Consider the following 21,169-nt stretch of genomic DNA (forward strand, 5'->3'; position numbering starts at 1 on the left):
TCATCTTGGCAGCCTTTTTGTGCTTAAGAAAATGTGGCCAATCACAGAGCGGTTCAGATCAGATCGTGCGAGGGAATATCAACAGCTACAACTTCCCACGCAGAATGTAGGATATTGTAGATGACTGGGTTAAACGGAAACAACCTATATTCAGGGTTCAAGGCCAGTTTGACACACTTAAAGAGAGCACAAACGCTGTGGTAGTCTGGTGGGAGGAACTGAGGCCAAAAAGGAAAGACAGGAGAGCTGCATTTTCAGATTCTGTCTTTTTCTTCTTTTTTTTTTTTCAAATCTGCGTAACCCCATTTTTAGGCATCCCCTTAGCTGATAACTGAATCCACTTTTTAGAATTCATCACTGTGTTACATGTCAAAATATCTAGCATGAAAAGGGCCTATTTTTTTTTCAGAGTCACCCAAACGGTGATGCCAAAACATATCAGGAACTCTAACGAGGCATTCTCTCTGCCAGAGAATGAAAAGGCGCCACATTGCCGACACTTTTGCTGTCACTGCTGACGTTTCCTCTCCGTTCCCACACTGATATCAGCTGACCGTTTGCTGCCTTGCTCAACGGCACCCTGTCCTGCTAACTCACCTCCACAGAAATATGATGCTAAAACCACCTGCCATAGAGATAGTATAAGATAAGTATAAAAAGCATGCTGACCGTCTGTGACTGTAAGTAATGGCTTCTGTCTGAAGCATCATCCCTGTCATCAGTGTGTGCGTAAACACATCTTGACACCAACAGGCAGTCTGATGAGTAATGTTCAGACTAGATTCTACATAACAAGGTTTCTACACATTATGCAGCCTACCTTATTTCATCTGGTACCAGAGCAGATTCTTCTTAAGTTCCTTCAAACATTCGCCACTCTGAACTCTAATCCTTCCTCTTCTTATGCATCCCCTGTTGCCTTTCCACCCACCTCTCCCTCATCCCAGCGCTCCTGTCTGTCATGGCAGCTCGTCACACACTGTCACCTCCGCATGATGATCAAGCACGTCCCTATAGGAAGAATCAGTCAGCTCCATAACATAACTTCCTCTGCACTTGCGTCTAATGACATGTTGTGCTGTGTTTTCTGGCATTTTCAACTATTTTTAGCCGTGGGGAACTTACTGTAAGAACATAATTGGATTTGCAGGGCTGGCTGAAGGCAGATGGGGCAGCAAAGGGCCAATCCACTGTAGGCGGGATTGTGGTAATCTGATGTTTCAACTACCAGTGATACATTAATTGACCCGCTTTTTGCCAGGACTGTACACAGATGAACACAAAGACCAATATACGTGCCACCTGTGGCTTTTTAAATTAATCAAAGAGTGTTTTAGACTTCTCTGCCAGCCACTATGATGGAAAACAGACTTTATCTTTTTTTTAAAAAGAGGAAAGAATCATAAAGTATATCTTGTGTATATGAAAAAAGACACATTTAAAAGGAAAATTACCATATAAGTTCAGTTCTTTTTGGAAAAATTCATATTGATGTAACAGTGAGTCGTCATATAATTAGTATCAGCTCATCATGGCTGCGACATCTGTTGTGTAAGGCCAACTGATAATGTATCAATCGTCTTTTGTTCTCCATTTAAAACACACGCACATGTGCACAAGGGAACATATATACTATAAATGTCATATATACAGTTATATAGCGAGCTTTCTAAATAACCAACCTAATCCTGCCAGGATTTTCTTTCTTTTATCTTTACGAAATCCCAAAACTCTTCTCAAAGCACCTTTTTATGTATAGATGTGTGAAGTTAGACCGTCAGAGATTCTTTTTTCAATTCTATATTCTGCCTGTATTTCACCAATCTGTCAATTTTCTCTGGATTTGGTTCAAATTTGCTTCACACACCACTGAAACCCTAATTTGCGGCTACATTTTTTGCAACTAACAGCTGTTGAAAACTCCGCTTTGATGAAGCTTCAAAGAAAGCAGAGCTGTTTCGGGAATAATGCTCAAAACATGCATGTTTGGTTAATTGGTGTTTCTAAATTGACCCTTGGAGTGAGTGTGAGTGAATGGTTGTTTGTCTCTGTGTCACTTTGCGATGGCCCGTAAACCCATCCAGGGTGTACCCCACCTCTCGCCCAATGGGAGCTGGGGATAGGCTCCAGCCCTCCTCTTCGACCTTGACTGGATTAAGAGGGGGCAGAAAATGGATAGATGGATGAATTTTTGCCTCAGCAACGACTGTCTCTTAGAGTTCGGTAGATGTAAAAATGTCCACCCTCTTCAGGAATGCTGAGAAAGAATCTCAAAGATTTTGCTTCGAGGGCCAAACAAAGAAACAAGAGCTTGTTTTAACTTCAGAGCTTTCTGATTTTGCAAGATTCCATCAAATATATATATATATATATATATATAAATAAGTTTTTCTCAACATTTTATTACTCAGATAAATAACTTCAGGAAAAACAGTTGCATACAGTATTTTTATTTTTCCCATGTACATATTTCACTAAAGCTCTGTGCTTTGGAAATAAATCCACATTGCAATACAAACATACAGAAAAATGCAACTACTTCATGAGATTTATATTTTATGTTTCTCATGAGTTGAAATTTGTATTTAGGGAAGTGGAGTAAAAGCATGAAGAAGCATAACAGAAGGCCTAGGTCTAAACACAATAGCTAAGTTGTCTACAATTTCACAGTTTATCCCAGTTTTGTTTTCAACTATAGAGTAATTCATTTTAGTAGCTTGAAATCCACATTGGCCAACTCAATCAACATACTTAAGTGACTAGATACAATATTGAGTTGCCAGTTAACCTCGTATAACTGTGAACGGGAAATCGAAATAAATAAAAATAACTAAATATTTATTCGCAGTAATGATAATATGCAACGTTAATGTACGTATCTTTACACATTGTATGTATATTACGCATTTTAAACGTTACATACACGACCTGTTTAAATGTAAATATCAGCACGTTCCGGTTCTATTCGACGTCATTTCAAAAACGTTGCGAAAGCACGTCTTCCGCCTGCTACCGGAACGCGCAGGCGGTCTTGAACGTCCCCCTGCTTCTCATTGTGCAGCCGAGGAAACGTCGGAAGCTTTCGACGACGTCGGTATGAAATGGCAGAAACTGCCTGTGTCGCGGAAGCACCGAGATTAGGTTACGTAGAAGCTACACATGTTTTTGGCGGTGATCCTGATTTACTAAATTGAAGGAAACGGGAGTGTGTCCGGAGGAAAAAAAAGAGGATTAAAGACCAATATTTCCTCCCCCCCACACACACACAAAAAAAGCCAAAACCCTTCCAGGCTGTGTCTCCGGCAGGCAGCAAGCGGCGACTGCGGGTCGACACTGTTGGAATTAACCGGAGAGGGGTGAGCTCTGCATATGGATTTTTCTCCCTCTGGGACGTGTTATTGTCAACTGTTGGGGGATGGGGGACGGCCGAATGTGGGCCACACGGTGTAATTTTAAATAGCAGTTACTATAACAATTACGGTGACCACCACAACAGGCAGGACAAATCTGGCCTAAAAGGGTACAAGGCAGCCACACTTGAGTGGCTACACAGGGAAGCGCACTACTGTAACCTATCTCTGTCGGTGCTACACACACTTTAGCGCAGCATAACACCGTGAATGAGCATCGGGTCGTATTGGGTGTCATAGAACTTGTAAAAATTGCTAAACTGGAACGGTGTGACCTCCACTCTGTGCTCCACTACGATAACAGGCTCCATGTAAACAGAAAGCACCGTTGACGCCTTTGAATACACCCTGTTTCCAGCTAGCATCAAGTTTGCTGCGTTTAGTCCGTGCTGTGGAGTTATTTTAGCTTTGGCTGTGACCTAACTCAGTTGCTGCATTTGGTGGGTTTACACTGCATGTAAACAGCAACAACCCTGAGTGGATGTGATTGAAGCGTCCGGCATTTTCCGAGGCGGCGAGCTTTGTGTTTTTGTATATATTTTCTTCGAGTGCAAAGGTCTCAACTGGTTTTACAGACCTGGAGTCTGAATCAAGAGTGTGAGTACCTTTTTTCTTGGCAATTGCATAATGCTGCATCTAACAGTGAGCTCACCTATCAGGTCAGAGGAGTGTGAAGCGTGATGTTCCATCAGGTTATTATTAGTGATATTATTTACATCTGGTCATCACTGGGGCACGCAGAGTGCGACTGTTCCAGATTTCAGCATGTGTGTGTGTGTGTGTGTGTTTCCAGTAAATGGATTTTACTTGCACTATCGATCTCGAATGCTTCTGGAGTCATGCTTGGGCGCTGGAGCTCCCAGACTGCACTGCACAATTGCTACTGAGGCGCTGGAAGCAGCGTGCCAAGAGAACGGCGGTGATCAATCGAGTGCACCAAGAAATCTGACCCCCTGCACCAAAAAGGGAAAGATGGGATTGTGAGTTCTGGCCACATGCAGTATGTGGGCAAACAGTTCGTCGATACTGACAGATTTCTTTGGCCTACTTTTTTGCGCATCGTCATCTTTCTGTTGATTTCTGAATCCCTCCATGTTGACCTTAAAAGGACCGTGCCAGTCATCTCACCCACCCGCAGGTGTACCCCCACCTCTCTTGGCCAGTTTCCAAACCCCCCCCAGCAGGAATAGAGAATAGATGGATGGGTGGAGTCATTGCCTGGTTGCATGCCCAGCTTGTCCTGCTCTAAACTGGGGGCCATCCCTGACACAAGTAAAACAAAGGAAAGGTTGTGCGGGGGTCACGCTGTGGTTCAGGTCCCCCCCTGTAAGGTGGGACGCTTCTCCCGTTGCTCCCCCCGCACAACTCTCTGTTGAAGACTAAGAAATTAGAGCACAATTTAACATGTGTGAATAAGGGTTTCTAAGTGTTTGGCAAGGAGTTGGTAGAAAACAAACAAAAACTATTTTTCAACTTTTTGCTTGTATTTTTTTGACGATAAATAAAAATGAAAAAAAATTTAAAAAACGCATTTTAACAAAAATGTAACTGAATATCCCGTCAGGCTTAAAGTGCAAACAAACACCAGCTTAGAAAATTAGCTGTTTAGAGAGAAAAAAAGTCAAATAGTGTTCCAATTTCCAGGGAGGGGATATTTCCATCATCCGCCTTTGATAACACTTAAAGATAGCATGCGGGATTGGACACTATTACAAAAATAGTATCTGTAAACATAACTGATCAATCCGAACATTTTTTGCAGATGAAAGTTGGCTATTGTCTACGTCTACAAAATCAATATTTCCAAAAAAATTGATTTGACACACATTCGATATAATTCGATATTATCGATTTATCGCCTTAAGCAAAAATATCATGTTTCGCGGTATCGTGGTGTTGTAATAATTAGTCTGAAATGTGTTTAACCCCTTAGCATTCTGACGTTGCATATTTCACGACAGAACCCTCTTTTCTATGTACCTACACGTGTTTTACACTGTTGGAAAGCGGAAGTTCTTGAGATCCGAATGATGTACGCCATTTCAGGATATAATCTCAATGGTAAACACTGAAGTCGAACCAGTCGCAAACACTGAAGTCGAACCAGTCGCAAACACTGAAGTCGAACCAGTCGCAAACACTGAAGTCGAACCAGTCGCAAACACTGAAGTCGAACCAGTCGCAAACACTGAAGTCAAACCAGTCGCAAACACTGAAGTCAAACCAGTCGCAAACAAAAAATATTATGCAACTTATGAAGCCTCACGGTATTCCAAAAACAGACACAACTCCAACAAAAATGGTCCTGTTACGCTGGCGAGGGTCCAGTTAATGTACTCCAGTAAAATAGTCAGTCCACAAGTCTTTAGAAACTTTTGAAATTCCAGCAAGACTGTTCCTCTTCTCCAAATGGTTCAAGAACAGCTTTGAATTGTACCTTTAGGCAAAAATTGCAGGAATTCTAATGACTTTTTACATTTTAAATTAAAAACTTTTCCTCTCTAACACAATCTAATTTCTTTTTAAACAACGCCTGTAACATTTGTAATCATGTATTTATAGTAATGAATTACACATAGAGATACATACACATAGAACAATGCATTACATGACCTGATTGATTTTAGTTCAAGCACAAATGAGACTAAGAATGATATAGAAAAAAGGCTATAATATTAGTTCTATTCTGTCAGTGTTGACGTACACATGAAAGTGCAGGTGGGCGTGTCGACTTGTGTGTACTTCATAAACTCACACTCATGCCCTGTCTTCATACAACACACAGTTAGCAAAGCTACCAGTGAGCTAGCCGGCCCTTTGGCCATGTTTTTGATGACATTAGCAGGATCTCGCATTGTTGTCGAGGAACTTTAGCCCACTCAGCTTCAGTTCATCGAGGTTTGCAGGCATCTGTGCGTGGCTGTCTCTTGTAGGTAGAGTTCTAACAGTACACTTTTCAGGCATTATCGCTCTCGTTGTCCTGTTGATGACCCAGTTTCAGCCGTGCTTTAGCTGTCAGGCACTAGAGATTTGACTCTAGAATTTATGGTCTGGAAGTTCATGCTTTAGGACTTCGCGGTCGATTCAGTGTCTACAAGGTGTCCAGGTCCTGTGGCTGCAGAACAAGCCCAAATCATCAGCCCTCCACCACTGTGCTTGACAGTTGGTATGAGGTGTTTGTGCTGCCTTCTTGTGTTTGGTTTTCTCCAAACGTGCTGCTGTGACCAAACATCTCCACTTTGGTCTCATCTGTCCACATCTGTCTGACTTTTCAAACCTAAGCTATGCTGCCATGTTCTTTTTCTCCTGCAACCCTTCCAAAAGAAGCCATACTTGTTCAGTCTTTCTTTAATTACACTGTCATGAACATTTAACACGCTAACTGGGGCCCGTAGAGTCTGAGATGTAGCTCTTTGGGTTTTTTTTTTTACAGTTACTCTGAGCATTGCACAATCTGACCTTGGGGTGAACTTGCAGGGACGTCCACTCCAGGGAAGAAAATGAAAGGCAGTGTTTAATTTTCACTCGTGAACGTGCTTTTCCTCTGGGTAATGATGATCTCCATGCTGTTTGGAAATGGCCTCACAGGCGTCAGTAGCTGTCACTCTCGCTGAAGGTGCGCATTTTGCAGAGAAAATCCAAACCTGCCGGTGGACTCTAATCACGGTTGCCCTGATAACTCTGTTGCTGTTTGATGTCTGCAAGATGCATACAGAGTGAGACAGCCAGTTGGAGATAGATCGTCTCCCAGGAGAGGCTGTGATGGACAGCTGTGGGGGCGAGGATCGGGACAGGGCTGCCAGTTCAAAAGCCATATCTGGCGCTCCTTGATGCAGCTATCTGTTCATTTTCATGTGGCTGTCAGAGACTCAATATCCCCACAGTAAGTTTCTCCGATGGTAACAGCTTTGCTGGCAGTGGTTGATGGGATGTCTGCGACGCCGATGCGACTTTATCGTTTAACATGTGCTCTGTGGTGTGATAGATGAATGATTGCTGTGGTCCTGTCATTTGTATCCATGATTTTTTAATTTCTTTTTTTACAAACATGCAAACAGCACTTGAATACTGAGCCTGTGAGCTAAAGCACCAGTCCGCCCTGGCTGCAGTCTGACGGTGGGCCACAGCTCGATTCTCAGCCCTCTAACAGCTGATGCTAACAGCCTGACACGCTCTTGTCAGCTCGCTGAGCCCCATTTTCACACGCAGTCAGCCACAGATCCTGAAACTGTCTGTGCTCAGGGCGCAGTGACGTGGCCGTGCTGCTCTGGGATGAGTTTAGACCCATTTTTTTAATTTTCTTTTTCTTCTGCAGGGACTAGATGCACATGCGTACGAAAGCAGGAGACAAATGCGCATTAACATCGTCTATATTTGATGTGGCAGTTTCAGAAAGCGTGTCAGAGCTTCATTTTATTTCTGTCCCCTCTGCAGCAGATAATTAAGCTTCTGCTTGTTGAGTAAGGCTAAATATTACATGAGAAGGTTGGAAGTTACTTTACACAAGGAAAGGATAATTACTTTGGAGGCGCTGTGTGCAAACAGCTGAGTGATGGAACAACGTCAGGCAGGGAGCCGTGACACATTTAATCAAAGGAATCGTAAATGTTGAACCTCTACAGTTTCCAGCTGGAAGGACATGGAGTACCTCTGGCCCAGGTATTCCTTTTCTCACCTTCAAGCAGATTTAACTGGAAAACTATCTGCAGGGGAACTCCAGAAAGGGGTGCCAGTAAACTTTAGATGTTTGAGTTTGCTTATGGGCCTTTTGAAATATGTTATCAAGACTTCCTGTTGTTGATACTGTGGCTTCAGGTTAGAATGAGGCTGGAACCCTTTCTTCGTCCCTGTGCCCTCAGCGCTGTTGCTCAGCTGCAGATTCTGCACCGGGAGAGCTAAAGGGGGAAAAGAAATACAGATGATGAGGAGCGGGAGGGATGAAACACCAGTAGAGGAAATGGGTAGGGACGGGGGGGGGGAGCTGTGTTTAGAGGAGACGGGCAGGGAGGTGTGGTTGCAATGCTTGAATGTAAACATCAGGTTCTGGCAGCTGAACGTTGGGGTTATCATCCGACATCAGACGCCCTTTCAAGCAAAAACAATCTGAGGTGTGGTGCACCTACGGAGTGTGAGGTGAGAGAAAAGGGAAACAGTGAACTGATCCAGAAAGGGGGAGGAGTGGGGCTTGCCGTGGTTATGAGGAGTCCCATCGTGGCACGTCCAGCTCATCAGCACAGAGCCTACCTCCTCAGCACAATGCTCCAAATCTCTCTAATGATTTGCCATCTTCGTAGCCGACGTGAAACCCTGCCGCCTCTGCGCCCGGGCCACTGCTCCATCACCGCCAACCTTGGCTTCCTCTGGCTCGTATGACAGATTGCCCGGTTGCAGTAATCATTATAATTGATAATCCTCCCTTTAGCGAGGGATGCACGGACAGTTTGATTCTTCCCAGCCACTGACTCAGCAGTTCTCTTGAAGGAGTGCTTAGAGTGGCTCTTAATGCAGATAATTGTGCTGCTCAGCTTTTATTACAAGTGGTCCACAGATAATACCAACCGTGTGAGTGTTTAAATCACTGATAGCGGTTTGTAGTTTCACCAGCCTGCACTGTAAGAAAAAAAGATGCATTCATAGAATTATGGGCATAGAAGTTTTTAAGGTGAACAGTAGGTGGCGCTAATTATCCAAATGAATGCCACTGAACTAGCAGAAGAAGACGACGTAATTTTATGTTTTTATGCGTTGTCTGTAAACGTGACTTGTTTATAGTTCCCCTGCTTTTTGCCATCAGGGTTTTTTCAGAGCACGCTCTTAAACAAGCGGTTGGAAACACACAGAACCTGTTTCTAGACTTTGTTGGTTGACGGCGACGCCTGGCCGCCTTCACTCTGAGCTCTCGTTGCTTAGTGAAAAACGCACAGGTGGCATGTCACGTGAGAATCTCATCTCTTCCTCCTTGTCTCACAGGTTTTTGAGAGGCAACCTCCACTTGGATGCTCAGCCACAGTGTTGGTCCAAGGCTTCACCATGAACCGGAACAAGCGTGAGAAGGAGTACTACAGTATAGATGTGGGGGATTCGACTTTTATGGTTTTAAAGCGCTACCAGAACCTCAGACCCATTGGATCCGGAGCACAGGGAATAGTCTGGTGAGTAGAGAGACAAAACGATATTTTAACTATACTCTGTCATCGTACCGTCTTACTGTTTTTTTTAGTTTTTTTTTTTTTTTAGATTAACTGCCAAATGGGGGCAGTCAGAAGGCATCCAGATCCATTTCTTTCAGCACAAACTAACTGTTATGAACTCATCTGTCATTAATCTTTTAGGATAGTAAGAAAGTGAGACGTACAAGCATCAGTTCAGTTCGCCACATGAGGAATAGTCCCAAAACGCCAACATCTCATGTGTAACAGAACATGTGTTTTTAGTTTTATTATCAAGCTCGCGGTTGTTCCGGCCGAGTCCCCCCCCGTCTATTCTGACAGGGTTGTTTTTGCTTTTAAACGGGAACATCCGCTGAGCGAATGGAAGAATAGCCACTCACTACATGCTGAACAGTTTTATTTGGCGTTGAGGTCCACGCGGCACAGCGATGCTCTGAATCGAAACATAGGAAAAGGAAAGCGAAGGAAAAGGGTGTTCCTCTGTCCCAGGAGGGTCAAATTATTGGTCTCCATCAAGCAAACAACGCCGTTTTAGCACTTTCGGCTATTTTCATCTGTTGTTTTTTCGAGTCGCGATTAAAACGTAGGAGGATGGTGGTGAACCGTCACCTTTTAGGAGGAAATTTTGGCCGGTAAACACAAGACTCGTCCACACCTTTTTAAGTGCCTTTGAACTATCTGAGCATGCTAACATATAAACCCGTGGTCCCCTGGGAAGGGTAAGAAAGGCTTTTATGACGTGCTTCACTGTTGATGGTTGTTTTTTTTTCTTCTTCACCTCAGTTCTGCGTACGACCACAACTTGGAGAGAAACGTCGCCATCAAGAAGCTGAGCCGGCCCTTTCAGAATCAGACTCATGCAAAACGGGCCTACAGAGAACTGGTGCTCATGAAGTGTGTCAACCACAAGAACGTAAGAGCTGCAGTTTTATTTTTCCTAATGATTAAGTACTGATATGGGTTCATATTCCGAGTAATGAAAATAAATACTACTGCAGGAACATAGGTGATCGTTTGAAGTCCAGAACACCACCTATCTTGCAATGAAGCACTAAACAACCACTTACACCCATAATCATCCCTCTAACTTAACTTTTTATTTTGGCAGATCATTGGCCTACTAAATGTATTCACACCACAGAAGACACTGGAGGAATTCCAAGATGTGTGAGTATTACAGAGCCAATAACAGAAAGTTTGTGGGATTGGGGTGTTGTTTTTGTTGCTGGGCAACAACTAATGATGTCACTAATGATGCCGTCAGCAGGTAACTCAGGTGAACTCTTTTGGTGGACAAAATAGATAAAAACTCGCAGGCAACACTTAAACTTTTGTTAAAAAGAATGGCTAGACTTTGTGTCGAGGGTTGGACACCCAAAAATGTTCTAGAATGGAATTCGGGTGCATCCGTAAAGGCCGCATTGATGTAGGTTTTGGAGGAAAGCTTTGCTTATTTCAGCAAAATAACCCCAAACCAGATTCTGAACATGACAGTGGGGTTTGGTAAGGTTAAGAAGTGTCCTGCCTGCAGTCCAGACCCTTGGATCATGAGATGGGAAACACAACAATTAAGGCCCTGGAGTGTTGAGCGGCTGAAATGATGGGTTAAGCAAGGAAAGGAAAACTTCTCACCTTTGCATTTTGCTAAAAGAACTGGTGCAATTTCGCTGGCGCCATATTCCCAACAAGCTTATCATTCTCTTAGTTCCACCATTGCACTGTTAGTTACTGTCAGTTTTTTTTTTTACTTTTAGTGCAGCAACCTTTATTGAAAACAGAGCTGTATACGCCAAACTTTCCATTTGTGTGGGATCTGCCTTCGCGTAAGAGCAACAATGTTGGTCCTGTCTATATCTTGAAGTTGACAAGAATCTGTGTGAGTGGAAACGTGGAGATGTGGGGGAAGTGATGGTTTTGTGGAGCATGGCGTGCACATGATTAATGCCATCTTCTGGAAGCACAGTGTGTGTGTGTGTGTGTGTGTGTGTGTGTGTGTGTGTGTGAGCGAGGGATGATTGAGTTTGTGTGTTGTTGCACTGCTCTGTCTGCCTGATTGGAGCTAAAAAGGAACCCGGACAAATCATTGCCAGAGGGTTGAAGGGCCAACTCGGAGTTGGAGGACGAGCACTCCATTTGCCTGCGTGTTTGTATACTTGAATGCATCCGTGCATTACCGGATGCATCATGGTACACTGTTCAGATTTCTGAAAGTGTGGATTTAAGCTGACACAAATGAGCACATACACTGAACCCTGCCATGAAAAAGACTTGTTTACAGTGTATTTCATGCATTCTGAGTGTTCTGCACAAATATTCCACTTCTGACTCTATTGCAAAAATGTTGCTGTTTGTAAGTGGAAAAAAAACTATATAGTAGAATATTTAGGGAATACTACTTTAACCTCCCAGATACCAGTCAAAATAAGTGCGAATGACATCTCATGTGAAATAATTGGTGTTTTTTTTTTGTTTTTTTTACACCTGTGGTTTCCCTGCAGGTATCTTGTGATGGAGCTGATGGACGCCAACCTCTGTCAGGTGATTCAGATGGAGCTGGACCACGAGAGGCTGTCCTACCTGCTTTACCAGATGCTGTGTGGAATCAAACACTTGCACGCTGCAGGCATCATACACAGGGTGAGTTGTGCGAATACATCAACAAATCAGAGGTAAGATGAGCACAATCGGTGGCATTTATCTCTTTGAGAAAGACGGTCCGGCAGTATAAATGCCAGCAAAGTGTGCTTGCTCAATCCGATATGCAACTTTGAATGAAGACTTTAGCAACTGCGACATTGGAAAGGCCAACTTAGCATCAACAAACTGAGCATGTATTATACAGATGGATTTAAAAAGTGCATAGTCCGGGTATAGATTAGTTGTTGCACTCAAGTATGCAACAGTGTTTAATTTCAGAAGCGTTTGAAAGTTTTGTGGGAGAGATGACAACTAAAGCGCTACCGAGCTCAGCTTTGGTCAGAGAAAAAATTTCATCTGCAAATTCAAATGCGTCAGGATGCTCATGTATTCATTAGTCATTCACACAGTGTGCGATCCATTCACACAAATGAGATATCTGCAATTTCTGTTGTAAATTCTCAGACTTTTAGACGATTTCACGGAGCAAGGAAGTGTGTTCGTAACAAAGAAAACGAGTTGTCAAAAATGCTAAATGCCCCAAAAAAATAAAGGTATCGGTAAAAGTACAGACAACAGGGGCATGGCCACTTTACTCCACCACTAATCAGATCTTTGTCCACTTGGACGAAAAGCTAAAGCACCAACAACGGCACCAACACAACCAAAAGTACAGTGATCAGACGGAGTAGAGCAGCTTTGGCTCATTGCTTTAATGTGCTTATTAGTGAATGACAGTAGAGAAATATTTATGCTGCATGAATAAGTGTCAGTGCTGTATGAGTGTTTGTGTGAGCAGATGATTATGAAACGCATTGTGAAGTGCTTTCGAGAACTTAAAGCAAAGTTGAAAGGCACATGTAAGTGTCCCTACCCGTCCATCTTTTCAGAGGCAAGGTGGGCCCCTTTCTTTAAAGGATCAAGGAGCAGTGGTTATCTAGCCCTTCAGCTGGGCTTTTGGCACCTGCCCCATCGGCAATTCTTTAAAAATGCTGGGGTAGGGCCAAGGTTTGGAATTGGAACTGAGCCTTCGTGTAAAAGAAGTTGAAACTGTTGGAGGTGGAGTTTTTGCGCTTGGACTTACAGAAGCAGCATCAATGGTCCTGCGCACAAACTTTCCCATTAACTTCAAGTTCAACATCATTTTGTACAGTCGATAGTGAAACTGCTGTTTCTGCACTTCAGTGTTTCTGCAGCTTTAACAAAGAGCAGTAGTAAGCTGGAGGTATCTGAGGGTGGATTTTGTCAGGTCTAGCAGTTTCCTCCCGCTTTACTTACACACACACACACACACACACACACACACACACACACACACACACACGCACACACACACACAGTCAGTGGGATACACTTTGTGACAGAGTGACAGCCCTGTGTCAATCACCCTCGGTGAGATATCTAGCAGTAGATTAGTAGAGCTCATCTTGCTCTGTCAGCCAGAACTAATTGAGCTGCTGGCAGAACTTACCAGCCTCGTTTGCATTGGCACGGATCGACACACAAAGCTTTCATAAGGTGAACGGATGCAACATGAGTCACAGCTCGCCAAAGATTCTCTTGTTCTCTCTCGTTTTCTTTGTGTGTGCGTGTGTATTGTCTCATTGCTCTGCAGCCCTATGAGGATGAAAATGACTCGCTCTGACGAAGTTGTCTCATCTCTCAGGGCAGTGAAGTGTAACGGGTCGCAGTCATTTGTAGATTAAAGCCGTAGGCGATGAGCTTTTTAGCAGGATGCCTTATGGGTTGGAAATCCAGAGAGCTCGAGAGATAATGTCAGTTTAGCTTATCAGGATTATCCTCAGAAGAGAGAGAGAGGGAGGGGCAAATATATAAAAGTCAAGTTAAGTCAAATATATGTGTATTACAGCCCTATTTGCTGGAATATAGTCAGTCCTTCTTGTCTCGCTCAGCTGGGTAACTCTGTAAAATGTTGTGTTTTCTGTACAGGACCTAAAGCCCAGTAACATTGTAGTGAAGTCTGACTGCACACTGAAGATCCTGGACTTTGGCCTGGCCAGGACGGCCGCCACAGGTCTCCTGATGACGCCGTACGTGGTGACCCGTTACTACCGCGCCCCTGAAGTCATCCTCGGCATGGGCTACCAGGCCAACGGTGAGTGGAGGAGCACCCGGCCCTGACAGCACCCGGCCAATGAGGAGCTGCTGCTGCTGACTGGCCTGCTGCATGGCCCTCACCCCCCCTCCTCCCCCTGAGCTGTTTTAAGACCACTTCCCAAACACAGCCTCACACACACTCCCTGTTTCTGCAAAGGTTGCACTCAGGGGGGAAGTTGGCATGTGGGGTATCAGTGCTTTGTGGGGAACCTCCTGTTTGAGGACTCTGGTGCCCAGCAGTGCTTTAGCATGTGTTTGATGTTTTATTAAGAGGTTGCTGGTCCTGAGCTCCATGCAGCCTGGCTGAAAATGCCAGTATGAACACAGGGCCCTGTGCATGCTTCAGCAGTTTAGCTTTGCGCTCCTGCTTTGGACTTATCACGTTTTTAGAAGGTAGACTCAACACATTGCTCATAACTGTTCCCCTGAAGAAAGGGCCAAGAAAGGACTTGACTAAGGGTGAGCCCTCCTTTTCTTAATGCCAAGCTCTGCTAACTAGCTCCAGGCTCTATTTGTTTCATACAAGGCCGTTTCAATCTGCACTTCTTAACATTTATTAGAAAAAAAAAGACCAATTTCTCTTCTCTAACTCGATAGACGCGTGTCTTGGTCTAACAGATGGACTGTCGGATATAAAAGCATGTAACCAATAGCCGTTCTCAGAGCCTTTCAGCCATCGCAAGGTGGATCCAAACGAGTCTTAAGAGTCCAATCAAAAAACTTGAAACCAAATTTTTCCTCCTGACTTGTTGCATTTGTTGCTTATTCTCTTCTCCCTCCTTTTATGCTGCGCTTACATAGTGGATATTTGGGCTGTGGGCTGCATTATGGCAGAAATGGTGCGCCACAAAATCCTTTTTCCAGGAAGGGATTGTATCCTTGAGCTGCTTGCAGCAGTGTCTGGCATTTATTTTATTTTTTTCTCTCAAAGAAACTTAACACACACGAAAACCGTTTGTCCGCCGCACCCTTCCCATTAAATGCAACTATTGAAATTCTATTTCTCTGGTTTTCCTGACACCTTGACTCACAACCATCCACCTGCTCTTCCTACAGATACAGACTGCCGAAAAAGAGCTGAAATAGAATTCGATAGTTTGCTCTCCCGTAGACGAGAACTCTGCAGACAGAAAGCGCCTCGTCTATCCTCTGAACTGCTTTCCACGCTCCGGAACAAAAAAACGAATATTCTTCTTCTTTTCCTTCTCTGTAGAACTGAGAAAGCCAGTGCTTTGACACAAAGTCAGCCTCCTAATCTGCGGCGTCGCACATTTTCCTTGTACTTGTTGGCTGTGTGCCTGAGAACGCTTCAGCTTTAACTACCCAGTGTGCATTGCAGTGAGGATACACCGGGCGTTCAAGTCTGCGTCCATGCAAAGAAACAAGACCTCGAGCGTCAATGTCTCACCTTTCAAAAGGATTAAGAAGCAGTTTTGTATAGTTCTGGTGGTGAGAGCCGTGTGGGACCCTGACCTCGGTGTGAGAATGCACTGTGCCGCATGCAGCACATGTTTGGTCCTGTTTCACATGCCCCCCCCACTCGCTCACATCATGGTTTCTTTCATCATAATTCTCCCTTTTGTGTGCACTTTGTTTTGGTTTGTTTTGTCACTCCCGCATGCTAATTTGGTGGTTGTCAATTCATTTTTCAGTTGATGTCTGGTCTGTTGGCTGCATCATGGCTGAAATGGTCCGGGGTAGTGTGTTGTTTCCAGGCACTGATCGTATCCTTAAGTTGAACCTCCATCCAACCCCAACCCCGCCCCAGATACTGTGCCGTCTCATCATTTGTCTCACGTCTTTGTTCACGCCTTTGCGCACGCGGGGAAAGAAGCTACCGCGACACATTTGTGGGGGAACGCTCCCTGCAGCTGGTAAAGTCGTAATACGACAACGCTGATGTTGCTCCATTCCAATTGGGTGACTCAGCATGTCTGCGCAGCTTTCTGCACCAGTCTTCGTTTGTAAGTAATCTCGTTTTTTTTTTTTTTTTAAAGTTCTGGCCGGTTTTAGCAGTTTTTAGCTGATTGATGAAATCCGCGAGTTTTTTTAGACACACAAAGCTTCACCCGCTTGTTTCATTATGTTGTAAAGGATGAACAAAGACGTCAACGAGCATTTTCTGTATGTGTTACATCTGTATATACATGTGTGTGTTCGTCTTTGAGAAAGAACCAGCTTTAGGTGTAGTGCTAGTATCTGGACAACATCAAGGTGAGCATCATCTGTCCTGCAGTTCAGATGCTTAAAACCTTTTCTTTCTCTCAGTGTATTTATCCCACCGCCTCTCCTCGGGGGTTATGTGCAGGTGAAATATAGACACCATCGATTCTTTCTATGTAAACGGTCGCTAACCTGTGTTCTATTAGAGTATTTTAGCAACATATCCAAATCAGATATCAGTGCAACACCCAGCAGACTTCAGCAGGTTCCTTCTGCCCGAATGCTGCCCGCTGCTTTTCTTAACACCGCAACCACAAGATATCGACCAGTGGAATAAGGTGATCGAGCAGCTGGGAACGCCGTCTCAGGAGTTCCTGATGAAGCTCAACCAGTCGGTGAGGACCTACGTGGAGAACCGGCCGCGGTACGCAGGCTACAGCTTCGAGAAGCTCTTCCCCGATGTCTTGTTTCCTGCTGACTCTGAACACAACAAGCTGAAAGGTGAGGGTGCCGTTGTGTTGTTACGGTGTGCAGATGCACAGTGGAGAGTCCGTGAAGAGTTGTGACCGTTTGTAAGAGTGCATTCGCCCTGTAAAAGGAACGTTTTGGGGAAAGGAATGATGACAGGTAATTTTCTTTCAATAATGTAGAATTGAAAGGCTGTGTTTGTGCTTTTGGGGGTGGATTGATAAAATCCTCAAAGCATAGCATCAGTTAGCGTTGTTCCAGGTGTTTGCCGCCCATCAAACATCTGCTGACAGCGAAGAGATGAATCATTATGCTGCTGCTGCCTTACATCACGCAACTCTCCCAGAAATGTGACAGCTCAGGATCATCCTGTTTACTGTGGGGATGTGTTTTTGGTTGTTGTTGTTTTTTTAAAAGTAGCTCATCTTTTTCTGTCCTTGTTAAGATGTAGAAATATGTGACAACCCCCCCCCCCTCGAGTGTTGGTTTAACTGCTTCTTCTTCCTCTGCTTGTGCCTCTGAAAGCTCCGGTGACTCACGCTGGCAAAAGCTTCATACAGAATGAGTGATGATTAAGGTGGCTGCGTGTCTCTGCCTTAGGAGGCAAACACCCGGGGGGGTTTGTGATCTCAAATGGGACTTGAGAGAAGCAGGTTTTTTTTTTTTTTTCCCCATTTGGTTCTGATTTTAATAAGTGCAGAGATGCTCAAGGATCTTTTAGGCCGTTAAAACCGATGGCCACAAAGGGAAATGGTTTCACCAGGCTTTAAGATGAATTTATGTGCCATTTCTCCATATATATATATATATATATATATATAATTTTTTTTAATATTATTTGATATCATTTTTTTTCCTCCCCGACTGATACTCTGTTCGTTCACCCTGCATTGTGTCCTCCTTCCAGCTGGAACAAGCCATTCATGTGTCTGTCTCTTCCTTTTTCAGCGAGCCAAGCCAGAGACCTGCTATCCAAGATGCTGGTAATAGATGCCTCAAAGCGGATCTCCGTGGACGAGGCTCTCCAGCACCCCTACATCAACGTGTGGTACGACCCGACTGAAGTGGAAGCAGTAAGTACTTGGTTTCGAAAGCAGCCCAAATGACACTTTGTTGCGATGGCGGCGGAACCTTGGAGAACGTGGAACTCTCCACCAAAACTGCTGCCACCTCAGCACAAAAGTCAAGCGCATCTGTGCGAATTCTGACTACATTTAAAGATAAAGTGCTCCCTGTAAACCACAAACCACCTCTTTCTTAGTGTGCTCGTGCTGCAAAAGTCTGAAAATGTCCCCTGAATTTCTGTGTTTGTGTCTGGTGACGAACATTCAGACTGTCCTTGGAACAAAGGCTCAGCCAGTGCCAGCTGATTTTTGCCTGTAATCAGGCAAATGAGTCGAGCTGCCGCTTTTCTCCTTGTCCTTTAGTGGCATGAACGCATTTCTCAGAGCTGACAGTCTTGTCAGCCCTGACGAGTGCCGATTTGTATTCCGCTGGTGTGCTGTGACACATCAGGAAGGCATCAGATCCTCGGTTACTGTAAGTCTCTGCTGCCTTTCAGGTTGTTCACTCCAGCTCCTCTCAGCGTAGAGAGAAAGATAAAAGCAGTTTTCACCACTGGCCAGTTCCTAAGCAAATCTCTAGTTTTTACCCCTTTAGTTTGAGGCTCGCTGGGCTTCCATTGGCTTTTCTTTGATCTACATTTGGAAGAACTGCATAATAAAAGCGTGACTGGAAACAGTAAATGAATTAAAAGAAGAATGTCCACTGCAGTTGTTTTTGTTTTTTTTCTCTTCCTCCTCGAGGTTTGTTTCCAGTCAGGGCAACTACTTCTTCTACTGAATTACAGCAGCAGGCAGCGTAGCCTTTACCAGCCTCTGGTCACACTACGCAGCCTAATTTATTTATTTCAAAACAGCTCGTTGAAGTGTGTGATTTTTACACCAAACTATATTGAAGGATTCTTTGTTTCAGGCATTTTGATGTGTGTGTGTGTGTGTGAACTTGTTTTGTGTTGCTAATGACTACTGAGTAAAAGAAAATGTGCATTTTCCTTCCTTTTTCAAGCCACCACCTGCGATCACAGACAAGCAGCTGGATGAGAGAGAGCACACAGTGGAGGAATGGAAAGGTAGGAGAGGTCCTCTCTTTTCTCTGATGGAAAACACTCGGTACTTTGCAGCATGTTGCATGACGTTGGCCTGGCTTTGTGATCCGCAGCCAGTCAATTTTCCATTCCCTAAGGGAGTTGCGTTTTATTCTTCTGCGCAATCATAACTCGGAATTCATCACTGTTACATGTGGAGATGTACAACGAGAGCGCATCCCAACAGGCTGGGATGAGTGTGGATTTCTTCACCGTCTGTTCGCAGTTGTTGCCGGGGCGACAAGTAAAAGCAAGGATTAAAGTCAGAAAGAAGCATTCAGCCCAGAGGGGACTGTTGCAAGCTAAACCAGCCTCAAGCTAACAAACAAACAGAAGACGCTAACTGCACTTAACATTCTTCACATAAAGTCTGCTTTCTTTGTGCTTTTCACAGTCTTGTTAGCCCTAACTCCCGTTCCAAAGACCTTTGTCCAATCAGACTCTTAAGAATTGCTGCCCAGCTTCACCGTCTTGTCCAAATATGGTGACTGTGGCTCCACGACTGACCTTTTAAACAAATGGTTCCATTTTTTTGTTTCAGAATTGATATATAAAGAGGTGCTGGACTGGGAGGAACGGACGAAGAATGGCGTCATCAGGGGACAGCCCGCATCCATAGGTTAGTGGAGTTTTACCGTCTTAAAACTCGTGTCATGGTTTGTTGTGCTCCTGCTCGGATTGCTGGGAATCTTCACGCTGGCGCAGGACTTCTTCACAGTGTGGGTACACAGTATGTGGGCTAATATTCACGCGTTCCACTCACGGATCAAGAAACGTTGCTGTTACTCAGACTTGAGCTCATCTACCAATTAAAGCGGCCGCTTTCAGAAACTGACCACAAGCCTTTTCCTGCTTCTCATAGCACAGGTGCAACAGTGAGCAGCAGCCCGTCGCAGCACCACCAGCACCACCCCTCCACCTCCTCGTCCGCCTCCGCCAACGACGTCTCCTCAATGTCCACCGACCAGACCCTGACCGACACCGACAGCAGCCTGGAGACGACCGGCGGCGCCTCGGTCGCTGCCGCCGCCGCTGCTACGGCCAGCGGCCCTGTGGGCTGCTGCAGATGACTATCATCTTCACCTTCTCCGGCCCCTGGACCCAGTCCTGGACTGGGTCACACCCCATGGTAATGCCCGAACCCACCGGCCTGACGCTGGTCCCCCAGCCCCTCGTATTTGCCTCCTCTCCATGCTCGTCTCCAGCCCAGATAGCTGTTTAAGAAAACATTTTTGAAAGGACAGATGTTTTTTTTTTTTCTCCCCTCCCTTCAATGACCTTTAGAGTTTTTTAAACATTTTTTTATTAGCATTTCTTTTCATTTCTAGCTGTAATTTATCGTGTCATTTCTTAATTTTTTCAGAAACCTAAGACGACGATTGAATCTTTGTTTCACTACGTTTCGGTTTGCAGTAACCGAATTTAAAGAAATATCTGTAAACTGTTCTGGTGTGATCCATTTTTCTTTTGAAAGTCATCAGTTTCACCCGTAAGCTACAGCTTTTACAACTTGCCATATAAATGTAGACCGAGTTTGTACAGATTTTATGGTAGATGTAGTTTTATCTTCGATACGAGTTTGCAGTGAGCCATCGAAACCTAATTTAATTGACAAATGTGTGGTCTTAGAAATTCCCTTATGTTTTTAATCTGACATGATACGGATGTTGTTTTTAATTCCTATGAGATATCCTTTTATTTGAACGGCGATCATGTAGATTTGTTTGTAAAAAGACTTTTCTTTTCAGTCACTACCACTTCCTACGTTGTTAAATGTCACATTTATGAAAGCTTTATGATTACCTGAATTCTTCACTTCCTGTTCAGTCAAAATGCTGAGATTAGATTGATTTGTTTTGTTTTTTTACTTCTACATTTAGGCTATAGAACAGCACACTTGAGTCCCGCGGGATTGCTCCTCAATGACTGTCTTCTGTATTTTGAAGCGCTTCAAAGTACCTCTTATGTCCAGCAAGTGGTGCAACGTTATGGACCCGGTTAGGTGGGATAGTTTTTGGTGACGGTTCAGGTCTTTAGAATGTTCTTTAATGTGTTTT

At 44.2% G+C, this 21,169-nt stretch overlaps 1 protein-coding gene across 3 annotated transcripts; it reads left to right on the forward strand.

Moving 5' to 3' along the window:
- Nucleotides 1-3,058: 3,058 nt before the first annotated feature.
- Nucleotides 3,059-21,169, forward strand: mapk8b (mitogen-activated protein kinase 8b). Of its 3 annotated transcripts, none has more exons than XM_072372849.1 (12): nucleotides 3,059-3,356; nucleotides 9,381-9,562; nucleotides 10,364-10,493; nucleotides 10,689-10,747; nucleotides 12,079-12,217; nucleotides 14,168-14,333; nucleotides 15,137-15,208; nucleotides 16,817-16,999; nucleotides 17,915-18,039; nucleotides 19,034-19,097; nucleotides 19,654-19,731; nucleotides 19,980-21,169. In XM_072372849.1, the coding sequence occupies exons 2-12, from the start codon at nucleotides 9,441-9,443 to the stop codon at nucleotides 20,180-20,182; spliced, it is 1,341 nt and encodes a 446-aa protein (XP_072228950.1). In that variant the 5' UTR covers nucleotides 3,059-3,356; nucleotides 9,381-9,440; the 3' UTR covers nucleotides 20,183-21,169. The 3 variants fall into 3 exon arrangements, with proteins under 3 accessions (XP_072228950.1, XP_072228949.1, XP_072228951.1); XM_072372848.1 differs by lacking the exon at nucleotides 15,137-15,208 and adding an exon at nucleotides 15,988-16,059; XM_072372850.1 differs by lacking the exon at nucleotides 15,137-15,208 and adding an exon at nucleotides 15,988-16,059 and having other exon boundaries at nucleotides 19,975-20,072.

The sequence above is a fragment of the Leuresthes tenuis genome, unplaced genomic scaffold (genome assembly GCF_036924035.1).
Source record: "Leuresthes tenuis unplaced genomic scaffold, fLeuTen1.0.hap1 SCAF_20, whole genome shotgun sequence".
Taxonomy (NCBI): domain Eukaryota; kingdom Metazoa; phylum Chordata; class Actinopteri; order Atheriniformes; family Atherinopsidae; genus Leuresthes; species Leuresthes tenuis.

Coding starts and splice junctions, on each gene's coding strand:
- mapk8b (XM_072372849.1), top strand. CDS start 9,441: ATGAACCGGAACAAGCGTGAGAAGGAGTACTACAGTATAGATGTGGGG. Junction 10,748..12,078: donor CTGGAGGAATTCCAAGATGT/GTGAGTATTACA, acceptor GTTTCCCTGCAG/GTATCTTGTGATGGAGCTGA. Junction 19,098..19,653: donor CACAGTGGAGGAATGGAAAG/GTAGGAGAGGTC, acceptor TTTTTGTTTCAG/AATTGATATATAAAGAGGTG.